The sequence below is a fragment of the Poromitra crassiceps genome (assembly GCF_964638095.1).
Source record: "Poromitra crassiceps genome assembly, chromosome: 1".
NCBI lineage: Eukaryota > Metazoa > Chordata > Actinopteri > Beryciformes > Melamphaidae > Poromitra > Poromitra crassiceps.
The window spans coordinates 29,754,848-29,768,448 of NC_139623.1; the positions used below are offsets into that span (position 1 = coordinate 29,754,848).

General features: G+C 44.2%; 1 protein-coding gene across 5 annotated transcripts in view; it reads left to right on the plus strand.

The window, feature by feature from the left end:
* Positions 1-13,601, plus strand: part of taf1 (TAF1 RNA polymerase II, TATA box binding protein (TBP)-associated factor) — a 47,380-nt gene continuing 33,779 nt past the window's right edge. For all 5 annotated transcript variants that reach the window (XM_083646534.1, XM_083646536.1, XM_083646538.1 and 2 more), the window contains exons 1-9: positions 1-286; positions 2,892-3,006; positions 6,664-6,787; positions 6,881-6,997; positions 7,461-7,580; positions 7,882-8,123; positions 8,248-8,463; positions 8,566-8,799; positions 10,857-11,067. In XM_083646534.1, the coding sequence (XP_083502660.1) occupies positions 2,893-3,006; positions 6,664-6,787; positions 6,881-6,997; positions 7,461-7,580; positions 7,882-8,123; positions 8,248-8,463; positions 8,566-8,799; positions 10,857-11,067 (1,378 nt within the window). In that variant the 5' untranslated portion in view covers positions 1-286; position 2,892. The remainder of the gene's footprint in view (positions 287-2,891; positions 3,007-6,663; positions 6,788-6,880; positions 6,998-7,460; positions 7,581-7,881; positions 8,124-8,247; positions 8,464-8,565; positions 8,800-10,856; positions 11,068-13,601) is intronic.

A 13,601-nucleotide genomic window follows, 5' to 3' on the forward strand; every position in this document is an offset into this window, starting at 1 on the left:
GATAGTTAGATACACAAATACAAATACACACATTTATATCTATTTAAGTCGTTTAAAGATTGCATTAAAGACCAATTCGGGCTGCATATTAATTTAACCTTACATGGCAACGACGCTTACCCTGCATGGTAACACACAGCACAGGAAAACTATGTTTACGTTTTAGATGTTAACGTTAGCTTGTAGCAAGCTAACGTTATTTTGCCTAGCCAACTTTGCCCAGACTGAAAACTGATGAAGCTGAATAAAACCCAGGGGTACTGAATCTGAATAGAAGCCACGCAAGGTAAGTTTAGTTGCTGCGTTAAGTTGATTAATTTCTAATCATTCGTTTTCATCATATCTAACCTTACAAGAAGTCAAATGTTAACGATTACCAGGATTTCTTCCGTTCAAGATAGGATTCAGACTGTTTTCTTTCCCTGGCCATGCTTTTTTATTGAACTAACGTTAGCTACATCATGTGTTGACTGACTGGTGTGTTTTCAAGGCAACAGACCATTGTAGATGGACGGCAGTGTAGATGAATCCAGTAGGACTCTTTAATCTGTATAATGTAGCATGTAGTAGCCCCTTGCAGGACTGTGTTGGGAGAAAAGTGACAACACATTCCTGAAATCGTAGTGAATACGGTTTATTAGCACTTCTGTGTTGTTTGTGTCTCATTAAATCAGCTGTACACACAGCACTATCTAACTTCTATCTGCGTGGACATGTTTATGCGCAAAATGACGCGATATGCTTTATCTATCAACTGTTATTGCTAACGATGGCTAGCCTGGCTAGCGACCGGCTCCAGTTTTCTGCCAATGGAACGCTAACAAAACGGATGTGACGTCATTCAACCGCCACATCCCAGTTTGTTTGCACCACTGCTCCTGCATAACTGACTGCATTACATTACTGGCTTTCCTTGGGAAGCTAAGCAGGTCTGGCCTAGGATACTGCTTGTGTAACGGCGTTGTGTAGGTGGTACTTGCAGCAACCCATGTTAAGGGCTTGTCCAGGGGTGGATTCGAGCTTGGGAGTCCAACATGTTAACCGCAACACCAAGAGAGCTAGCTCCCTTGGCGGAGCTGGTTAACATGCCTTTATACCTGGGGAGTGAGTTTAACCAATCCACTCGATACCACTCGGGACTCACGAGGAATCCGTGCTGATTCAACTCGGTTACACTCACCCCCTTAAACTCACTCCACGCCCACTGGACATCCGGGTCACGGCACCAATGTAACGGCGTTGTGTAGGTGGTACTTGCAGCAACCCATGTTAAGGGCTTGTCCATGGGTGGATTCGAACTGCCGACCCTCGGCTTGGGAGTCCAACATGTTAACCGCAACACCAAGAGAGCTAGCTCCCTTGGCGGAGCTGGTTAACATGCCTTTATACCTGGGGAGTGAGTTTAACCAATCCACTCGGGACTCACGAGGAATCCGCGCTGATTCAACTCGGTTACACTTGGATGGGAGAATGGTGCTGGAAGTGGTGTTGGAGGACCAGTAGGAGGTGCTCTGGTCCAAATGGTCTCATAAATAATCTGATCTGATGAATAATCTCCACAATGCCCTAGGGCAGAGACAGGGACTCTGTCCTGTGAGTGAGCACCGTCCTTCGGATGAGACGTTAAACCGAGGTCCTTACTCTCTGTGGTCATTAAAGACCCCATCGGCACTCTTCCCAAGAGTAGGGGTGTAACCCCGGTGCCCTGGCTAAATTCCCAAACAGGCCTTCCTTCAATCATGGCCACCTAATCATCCCTTGTTACTTAATTGGCACATTCAGTCCTCAACTCTCCACCGTGATAGCTGATGTGTGGTGAGCGTTCTGGCACAAACTGGCTGCCGTGCATCATCCAGGTGGGTGCTACACATCGGTGGTGGTTGAGTTGAGTTCCCTCCCTGATATGTGAAGCGATTTGAGTGTCATGAAAGGCGCTATATAAATCCAATCAATTATTATTATTATAAAGGAACGGGCCATAACTAATCAAGTAGCAACAATAGTGGAATGTTTATTACTGCTTTACAATTACATTCTGACAATGTTATATATCCCCTTTCTACCAGAATCACATCTCTCCCATTTCTCCATCCCATGGGAGGGTGGTGTCTGCTTCTCTCCTTAGCACTTATTCCACTGTTCTTCCCAATGACATGATTATTCAAGGGTCATAGAGGAATGTATATGACACTGTGTACTGTCTGTGTACTTACTAGTGCTGCACGATTTGGGGAAAATGTGCGATTTGTGATTATTATCGACAATATTGCAATTTGCAATTGTGATTGCGATATAATAAACAAATTGTATCTAGGGATGCGCTGGTATGAGTTTTTGATGGTATGATAACCTTGGACAAAAATACCACGATTTCATGGTATCACTAGTCTCGCTGGCCATCCTCCCCCTCCCTCTCTCGGTAAGATGTTATATGTTTAACCTTGCGCATAACATTACTTATTTGCGGGAGTGGGAGAAGTCTCCCGCTAGTGTTGATGTTCAGTGTGATGGCAGAGAAACGTGTTTATTTGCTGCGTCGCGTGTAACGTTAGTAAGATGAGGCACACAGACAGACGTTTTTATTTTATTTTTTATAATCGCACCCTTTTGCAGTTATGTAATCACACGTGCTGACATTGCGATTGCGATTCGATTAATTGCGCAGCAATTAGGTTGCCAGCACAACTTCGTAGCAGCCCTATGCTTTCTTTTTAATTGTAAAGTGTATTGGGACCATGCTTCATTGCTTCATGGTGATTCTGCACTTTAAATAAAGATTGATTGATTGATTGATTGATTGATTTTGGTGATGTCAATATATTTTGCACTCATTATGAGTCAGTCTGCCTAAGAGTATCAGTCAAATGGCTAAATGCTATCTGATATTTCAGGATGTCCGACTCTGACAGTGATGACGACCAAGACCGCCCATTCTCTCTTACTGGCTTCCTCTTTGGAAACATCAATGAAGACGGCCAACTGGAGGATGACAGTGTCCTGGACAATGTGAGTTTTTTTTCCAATATTTTATTTTCAAGTTTTCCTGAAACAGAACAAGACAAACAAACAGGCTCAGGTACAGGGGAAAAAAAAAAAAAAAAACATGCCACAACGACACTCAATATCACAGTTTTGTAATATAATATCGTGCTACCAGTAGGGATGCACGGTATACCGGTACTACAATGGTACCGCGGTACCCTGCCGTTAAAAAGGGTACTATACGCGTATCTTTTAAAAATGTCATGAGTTGCGTCAGTATGCGACCGGCGCTATTGGTGCCGCTCACCAAACGTCTGGGGGCCGAGACGAGCGGAGGAGCGAATCTTTAACCAAACTCCATTCAAAAACATGCAGTTTTAATGGAGGAAGAGTGCGGGATAAAACATGCAGTTTTAACGGAGGAAGAGTGCGGGATAACAGGCGACTCACATCCAGAATTGACAATTTATTCACTTAGAGTAACCTCTCCGTGGATTATATATGCCGAATTGAAGAGTGGCGTCTGGTAATACATTTTACGTGGCTACTCTCTATAACCAAGAACCAAATTAATAGGCTATGTGATGTTTTTCATAAGCCATTTTCACACATGCGCAAAGCGGTCTAATGCCTTGGAGTGTGAAAGTTGTTTTCCGGTATAAGCGCGACCCCGTCATCGCGGACTTTTCACCAGTTTCGAGCCAGTCAGAAGAGCGGTATGCCGCGATAAGGGACACAAGTGTGAAACGGGTCCAGTCATTTGCCGGTCCTTCTCTCATGGGCGAGGTGTACACACGTTGCTTAACGTTCACTTCCAGCGTGCATCATCTAATCATTCGCGCACATCAAAGCAAACTACTTCCACATTTCGCTTCGTGCATTTGCTTTCTCTACATACATACAAGCGTTGGGCGGCTTGCAAGCCGGTGTCATTCTCGCTGTGTCTGTCCTGTGTCGTGCTGCTGCGAAGTGCGGAGGACTGAAGGACTGGCCTCTCTCGAGCAGAGAGGGGAGGGGGGAAATCGGCTGTGTTTATTATGCTGGCTTGACGCTGCCTGGATACTACTCTGCACTGCAGCCCATGAGCGAATGTGAAGGATAACATACTCTTAAGTCAAACGAGTGTGATTTATTGTGTGACAAGCGAACTTATTTCACCATCGGAGTTTTGCCGACCCCCAAAATAAGCCCCCCCGCCCCCCAACATACAGGCTATTTGACGACTATATTCACACATGCAGCGATCAGGTGTGAAGGGAAATTCCGGGAAATGGCCGATATTGATTTACAGGTAATTTTCCTGTAAGCATGTGTGAAAACGGCTATAGTGAGACAACGGCACGCACGTGTAATGTTCGCAGCTCCGCAGAGGCAGATACAGTGCACTCTCTCTGTAACCAAGTTCGGTAAAAAGTGTTTCAACACGACAGGTGAATGGATCCAACACATCGAACCAGGCTATTTCTCTCCGACAGGCAATCCCGACTTATTCAAAGAGTTCAAACAAAGACCGACAGGTTAGCGAATGGATAACATACATGCCCTCATAAGTCAAACGAGTGTGAATTATTGTGTGATAAGCGAACTTGTTAAACCATTAAGGCAATGGATGTGCTGCTTAGTAGGCTACGAGCACAGACCGCACAGACAGGATGAACAGTCATAACTGTGTATAAAGTAGCCTATCAAAGAGATCATAAACTCAAGTAGCCTACCTACAGGGGACATCAGACCACTGCATACCATGCAAAAGCCCAAATAACACCATGGCCCTGACTCAAATATGTAATAAATAATTAAATCAAGGCCATATAGTGTCATTAAAGGCCTTACATGGCATGCAGCAATCCAATGTCTCCCATACTAATATTTACAATAATCCAATTATTAATGTTATAGTAATTTATTGTCAAACACACACCTACATGTATGAAAAAATTACCACACATAATAAACCACCGCCATAGCATATATTTCAATAGCCTATTTATTGTGCATGCAAATAATAAACATAATGACATTCATTAATACACAGGACAAGATGTTACTATCCCTTCCTTGTGCCAAAATCCGATGTAAAACACATTTAGAAGCCCAGGATTATTAGCCCACATACAGCACTACAGTTAATGTGCAATGAATGCACTAAAGTAGACTGAACACAAAATGAAATGACTCAATACACCTTGGCAGAGTTCTGCTAAATAAATAGAAAAGGAGAAAATATGCTCAGTAGATTACTGAGTGCATTCTTCCTGATGTTTTAGGTTTTTGCCGTGGTATCGTTTCAGTATCTGTATCGAGATACTTAAGCAGGTATCGGTATCGAACTCAAAATTTTGGTATCGTGACATCCCTACCTATCAGCTGGATAGGGTGCTTATGTGCATCTAGGAAATGTTGTGTAAGAGGTCAATGAAGAACTAGTCGGGCAAGTCACCTGCTGCCCCTAACTAGCCTGGGTAAACCCAGCCTCCACGTGACCTGCTCTCAGTCACTGAGACAATTGGAAAGAGGGTGAAGAGGGGGATTTCCCTTCCATCAAAATGGGTTTTTTGGCCACAGTTGTCCCCAGTGTCAGAGACTGTAGGGAAGTCCAGATAGGTCTCTGAGCAGCAGAAGATGGCAAGTTCTGCCTCCGGCTGAAGGGTTATTTTGTAGGCCTTAAAGGAACACTCCGCCCATTTTCAACCAGCTTTGTATCATTAGAACATCAGTAGTATATCAGAAAACTGTAAACTGTTTTGAAGTCTGTCATTTAATTTGACAGTTATTGAGAGTTAAAGTGTGGACCAGTGACATCACTGGTCCACACTAACTCAAATTAATAACTCATTAACTCAAATCAACTCTCAATAACTGTCAAACTAGATGATGGTTTTGAAGTCATTCATCTAGTTTGACAGTTATTGAGAGTTGATTTGAGTTACTGAGTTATTAATTTGAGTTAGTGTGGACCAGTGATGTCACTGGTCCACACTTTAACACTCAATAACTGTCAAATTAAATGACAGACTTCAAAACAGTTGACAGTTTTCTGATATACTACTGATGTTCTAATGATACAAAGCTGGTTGAAAATGGGCGGACTGTTCCTTTAAGAGTACCAGTCAAATATTTTTGACAGTGAAGGGCAGAACCAGAAGGCATGAGACAGAGTTCCGTCTGACGTCTGACACCTGTCACACAGTGGTGACACAGAGGGGAAGATCTTATTCAACTTATGCTTAGAATAGTGAAGACGGTGAGCGACTTTGAATTGGATCAGCTGGTACCTACTATTAACTGAGCAGAGTTGTATCACAGACAGCCTCCTACAATGTGAGGGGTTTTAAGATGCTTTTTCATCACAATATTTAAGGGTCACATTGAAGTCTCATGATTTTGCATAGCATTCAAGTTAAAGTAATCTCTAAAAATCCCAGGTGGAAATTGGGTCATTAAAGTTTCATCTCATCTCCAATCCTATCGGGGGTGCCACAATAGTACAGCAAAAACTGGCTGTTAGTATGTGTGTGGAAGTGCTCTAAGGGGAACACTTCAACATATTGAATTAATGTTTATTAATTGTGGAGACATCAAATCTCAATACACACTTTTCTACAATTAATTGTGCGACCCAGGTTTCTATGGTTTTTCACTGTTGACTGTGACTCTATACCATTTCTGCTCTCACCCCAGGAGTCTAAGAAGCACTTGGCTGGTTTGGGCTCCCTGGGCCTGGGTTCACTCATCACCGAGATCACTGCCAGTGAGGAGGACGATCCAGATGAGAATAGAGACTCGGGTAGCACAGATGCAGAAGGTGAGCCTAAAAGGATTGAAATAACTTTGCATCTCTGTAGTGAAGCGCTGGATGGAATGACCTTTGACCTTTGCATTGTTTGACCATGTCCAGGTTGGGTGAAAAGCACAGAAGATGCGATTGACTATTCTGACATCAGTGAGGTTGCCGAGGATGAGACTAAGAAGTACCGTCAGGCCATGGGTACTTTGCAGCCCAGCAGGAAAACTGGTGAACAACCTACAGACTCTTATTTAATGTTTGCTTGCTCTTATAGTCACTGAAAAAAAAATCTCCCTCTGACTTGCCATTTTTGCACATTTTGTTGGACAATTTGCACATTCTGTTTTTAGTAGAAATTATTTCAGAATACCGGTACTTACATTTGTTATCATTTTCTGCTATATATATATAAGGTGCTCATCTATCAAAATGAAATACACTATAAAGTACAGGCATGTTTTTTTTTTTACATTTTTTTGTACAAAAATTATGAGAGAGAAATCCTGAGAATTCGCCAAGTATAACCAGTTATAAAGCCAATGGAACTTAAATTTTCTATATCACCATAGGTTATAAAATGTCAGTGTACACTTTGATAGTGTTTTATTATTCTTCACTCTTACACTCAGTTATTACCTGGCTTAAGTCCATATTAAACTGAATGCGTTTGTGATTCCTTTATCTGACCAAGATGATGAGGATGATTATGACGCAGACTGTGAGGATATTGATTCCAAACTCATGCCTCCTCCCCCACCACCGAGTCTCCCTACACCTGGCAAGAAAGATGAACCCTCTCAGAGCGCAAGTGGTGAGCACATGTTGATTGGCAATGTTATACTTTATTGATCCCCATCTACGGAACAGCAAGCCTGGAACCGGTAGGAACTAGGGATTTAGTGAATTGCTTAAGGACTGTCGGATGCTTGCTGACATAGTCTTGAACCCGGACTATCCAGTTAACGGACATTCTCTCTAACCACCAGATACTACACTTGATCTTAGCCAAAGGTCCGACAAGTAATCCAAAGAGACACAAGTTTATATATTTGGGATCAGAAATATTTGTTGCTAGAGTCTCTTCTATTGGTTTGTTTTATATCTCTTCACAGTTGGGGAAGAGGGCGATGGCATCATCCTGCCCTCCATCATCGCCCCGTCCTCCACGGCGGACAAGGTGGACTTCAGCAGCTCTTCAGACTCTGAGTCAGAGACCGACCGTCCCTGCCAGGGCTCCGGGGCTGGAGGCCCCCCGGACCGGCTCACCCTACCTCTGGCCGGTATCATGCAGAAAGATGCTGCCAAAGCACTGCCGGGCGTCACAGAGCTCTTCCCAGTGTTCAGGCCTGGAAGGGTGAGGCGTCTGCAACGGCTCTTTACTCACCCAACATGATCATTATTACCTGTGCTAATGGATTCTTTTGAGATTAGACAATTTTCCCAAGGGGCTACCCTGATGTCTTTTTAAATCACACCAGGTGCTCAGATTCTTGCGGCTCTTCGGTCCTGGAAAGAATATGCCGTCGGTTTGGAGGAGTGCCCGCAGGAAGAAGAAACGGAAGCATCGAGAACATCAGCCTGGGACGCCTCCTCCAGAAGGGGAGCCCACAGAGCAAGGCCAGGAGAAGAAGTCTGGGTGGACTTATGAGTATGCGCCACCTCCGCCCCCAGAGCAGTGTCTCTCTGATGATGAGGTAAATCTTCAAGGCTTACAGGCTGTTGTAAGCTCTTCTAATGCCAACTAGGAATTGATATTATATGATCAAGGCCTCTCACTACTCTTCTCTGCTGTCCAGATAACCATGATGGCTCCAGTAGAATCCAAGTTCTCTCAGGCATGCGGTGACAGCGACAAGGAGGCAGAATCTCGACCCAAGGTTGCAGAGTGGAGATATGGTCCAGCCCAGCTGTGGTACGACATGCTAGGAATCCCTGAGGATGGAAGCAACTTCACCTACGGCTTCAAAATGAGAGAAGAGGAGACCGAGAAGCAGGAGAAGCCTGAACCCATAAAAAACACTGCTCAAGAGGTTTGTAGACCATGGACTCATGTAGTGATTTCAGGGAAATTACACATCCAAACGATAGGTATCGTTTGGATTTTATCGATACCGATACCAGTACTGCTTATCGATACCGATACTTATCGATACTCTGATCGATACTACTCTCCATAATTTGGTACAAAAAATAAAGACATGACATGAAAAGATATGAAAAGATTCAACAGTTATTTTGTTATTACTTATTACAAGTTATATTCCTGAAAAGTCTATTTCACCGCTGTGAATATGATGATTTATTAAACCTAGGTCACCTATGTAGTAGAAATATGCAATTTATTTTTTAAATTGACCTGTAGTTTTCCCCATATCACTCTTAACACATTGAGTGCCACAGCGCTTCAGTAAAATTGTCTGCAGCCTGTGCCAGATTCACTTCCATTCAGTTGAAAACAGCTATAGAATTTTTTCTATTAGGGCTATATTGACGGGGTTGTACTTTAATGAAACATTGAACACTCCTGCTTCTTCCAAAGAAGAACTTTTGTTTCTAGACAGTTCCATTATGAAATTACAGCCTCTGAAAAAAGTGCACTTTCAAGGGTTTTCTGTCGTTTTTTTTTACTTTCCAAGATATAGTCACTTTTATGAATACCTTTTGCACTCTAATTTCGAGCACATTCACTGACTCTGGCTGGTGTTTTCTGATGTGGTGGCGTGGTGCGGTTTCTGTGCAGCCTGCGTGCCCCCCCCCCCCCCCCCCTCTCCCCCGCCCCCCCTTCTCCACCTCTGAGCTGTGGCTCCTCCCCACACGCACAGAGTTTGTTTTCTCGACTCCGTTTTTGCCCCGGACGGATCCCAGCGCGCATCAAGGAAATGCAAAACGCGACTGAACGAAAAGGCTTGGCCGTTCGGCTTCGGATGCTGGCTTTCTGGCAGGGAATCGTGTGTGGAGATAGATAGAAGCATAAGAGCTCAGTTGTGAGCGCGGATGCAGCCGAGCCCACTCTCCGCTGCAGACAGAGCAATATATACGGCTCTGGCTGAAGCATGCATCGGTTTCCTCTTTGATCACGTCTTTCCCTGCTTTCTCATGCACAAAGTAAAGGATCTGAGGTGGGTGGCGCAGCTTCCGTGACGATGTTTAAGGTGGCGCCGTGTGATCCCTTGAAGGGATTCATGCTCACTGGCTGGGTACGACCTTAAACAGCAGAATTATGGAATAATATGAATTATGATTTTAGGACGTCCACAGACGTCCTTGGCACTCCTCGTTACTTTTTTTTAGGACGTGCACAGACGTCCTTGGCACTCAATGTGTTAAGGGGGACTCATACTACAACACCCAGAATGCATTGTGCATGTCACTGATTGAAACTCGACACCAAGACAAAGTTGGCTGCATTAAATCTCTTTACTGAGGCGTGTTTTCATCTACCAAACGTTTTCTTCGTCGAGTCTGGATAAATCACACCCGTTTTCAAAAGATTATCAAACAAACCAGCGTGATGGAGTCAGTTACGTTATGCAGAGTTTGTGGACTAACTTACTTGCTGAATAGATAGGCTCATGTTACAGGTAAAGTTAACACGTCGCCGTTTGTTGTGTTGTTCTGTATTCAAAGTTGGCAAAGTCCACATAATATTCTGTCAGAAACAGTCAAGTTCAGCAAAGCACCGTGAAGCTTGTTCCAGCGTGAGGTTTCTGTCATTCGCTTTATCTTTCAGACTGCTGTGTGATTAATCAGCGCGATTCCTCCTATCATGAAACTAGTTTTCTTCCAAATATACTACTGAACTTTTAAATCTTTTAAACCTGCTGCAAGCATAGTGACAGGACAGGAGCGTAAACATGCAACGTCAAATGTATTCGTCTGGTGCCGCTTCGTTGTCATGGTGGGAACGGTCAAAACAAAGCAAAGACAAAAAAAAATACTGATAGCAGCACCGAACGACCCGGACCATATCGATACTGCCGGTACCAACCCGTCAGGTACCGGTACCAATTAATTACCTGTGTTTGGTAACCCATCCCTACACCTGATACACTCTATCTTTGCTCTTGTGTCTGATCTCTGGTTTCAGAAGAGGGATGCTGATGATGATGTTGAGAAGGACCAACACACCATTGAGAATGAGCTTTTCCTGATGGTCACCCAACTCCAGTGGGAGGAAGACATTATTTGGAATGGGGAGGATGTAAAACACAAGGGCACCAAGACTCAGCGAGCCAGCCTGGCAGGGTGGCTGCCTTCTAGCATGACCCGCAATGCCAATGCTTATAATGCACAGCAGGGTGAGTAACCCAGCCACTTTAGCCCCAAATACAGCAATTTAATAATAATAATAAATAATTTATGTATTTTATATAGCGCTTTTAAATTACCCAAAGACGCTTACAGTAGGAGTCCACAGAAAACAAGAAAAATAGAACCGATTAACAGGCAATAGATACAAATAACAAGCAACATGTTTAATCAGGGATATATGGAAAACGGGGGAGGGAGGGAGCATGTGGGAGGGACAGGGGAGAGAGGGAAGGGGGAGGGGGTGGTAAGGGTGGAGGAGGTGGTTAAGGGTTGGGGAGGTTGTAAGCTTGGGAGAACTGGTAGGTTTTTAGTCGGGATTTGAAAGTGGAGAGTGAGGGTGAATCTGACAGGCTCGGGGAGGGAGTTCCAAAAACGGAGTGCTGCTCTCGAGAATGCTTGGTCTCCAAAGCATTTGAGTTTGGATAATGGGATGGTGAGGGGAACAGTGGATGAGGATGGGAGGGTTCGGCTGGGGCGATGGGGGAGGAGGAGGTCAGTTAGATAACGGCCCATGCAGACTACACCGGAGTTTGACGCTGTATGGCAGCTTGTCGCTTGGTGGGCGTGGAAACCGGGAAGCAGCAGCTAGTTCCAAAACAGACAGGAGAAGAGGGTAGGACGAGCTCAATTGGCTAGCTTTGAATTTTGGCCCACCCCCTCTGTCGCCCGCTGTCACTAGACAAGCCTGCTCCGCCTCGCCTGGTATCCCAGCATGCTTTGCGAGGCGATGAGCAGCGTGTCCAATACAAAGTGAATGGGCAGCAGCGACACCAGGCGTCTACACATGACAAATGCCACTGCAGTCTGCAAGGGGCGTAAGGGTGGGCCGGGCAGTGGAGGGCTTTGAAGGTGAGAAGGAGTAAGTGGCCGTTCACACCATACGCCGAAGCAACGCTGAACCTACGCTGACCCACAAGTTTCATTTAGGTGTCCTTGTTAACAGGCGAGGCCGCGCGCGTGTTAGGGCTGGGTTCAAAAAATCGATTCTCCGATTTTTAATCGATTTTTATTTTAATCCTTTGATATAGATTCATATGTCCAGAGATCGATTTTTTTTATTTATTTTTTATAAAAAAATATATAAATAATATAAATATTATGCTGTGTGTGGTAGTTGAAACATAGTTTCAAGTTGACGTTTATTTATGTTTGTAGTTGAAACAAAAACATAAATACTGTAGGCTACATTCATGTAGCCTACAGTATTTATGTTTATTTATTTATACATTTATACATTTATTTATTTATACATTTTTTCATTTATTTATGTTGCCTACAGTTGAATGAATGTTTGATCATTAATATCTACTTTTAGAAATGATATAGGCTGAAATCAAATCACTGTGCATAAGCGTCTTTATTGACAGATGAAAAGGCTGTTATTTACCCTTTGTCACCATCTGGTGAGTAAATATATCTGTAACTAAAACAGGTCTGCAACTTTTTTTCCCCATGTATCACCATGTACTACTGTGTTACATAACTGGACAGTCATGTAATTCAGGTTACAGCTCAAAAAACGTTTTGGTATCACTAACCAAATCGATATTGAAATTAATCGAATCGAATCGGGATTAATCGATTTGCAAGCTTGTGAATCGCAATCAAATCGATTCTTGAAATTTGAACCAATACCCAGCTCTAGCGCGTGTCACGCTCAAGGCATGCTCATGTTTTGCTCAAGCGATCGTTCAGGATTCAATCCTATTTTCCAAGCGTGACGCGTGAAGCTGCCAGGCATGAAGTCAATGGGAGCTGTGGGCGGGTTCAAGGCATGTCGAGCGAGGCGCTGAGGAAAAGAGAAGGCTTCTTGTGTGACCGGTTAAGCATCAGCTCAGCTTGAGCCTGCCTCAAGCTTCAGTTCTGCTTATGTTAAGCGCCAGGTGTGAACAAAGGCTAATTTGAAGTTGATGCGTTGTTTGATTGGGAGAGAGTGGAGGACAGGAGTGATGTGGTCCCGGGACCGGGTGTTTGCGAGCAGGCAGGCGGCTGAATTCTGAACCATCTGGAGTCTATGGAGGGAGCAGGAGGTGATGCCAGTGAGGAGGGAGTTGCAGTAGTCAAGGCGGGAGGAGATTAATGCATGGATGAGGGATTCAGCAGCAGGGGGGGAGAGGCAGATTTTAGCAACATTGCGGAGATCGAAGTATGAGGTCTTGATGATGGAGCTGACATAGGGATCGGATGAGAGGGTGGGGTCCATGATGAAACCAAGGTTGCGAGCCAGGGCGGAGGGGGTGGTGGTTGAGTTGTTGATGGTGAGTGTGGATTTGGTGCAGATGAGAAGAAGTTCCATCTTGTCACTGTTTGCAGAAGTTGTGGGTCAGCCATGTTTTTATTGCGGATAGACAGGTTTCGATGTGGGTGAGGGGTGGGTTCTGAATGGATTTTGTGCTGATGTAGATCTGGGTATCATCTGCGTAGCAACGGGCCAAGGACTGAGATCACTATGGCTCTTTTTGTGATGTAAAAGAACAGCAATAGCAGAGAGGCTAACAACACCTAACACCATTCTACAGCT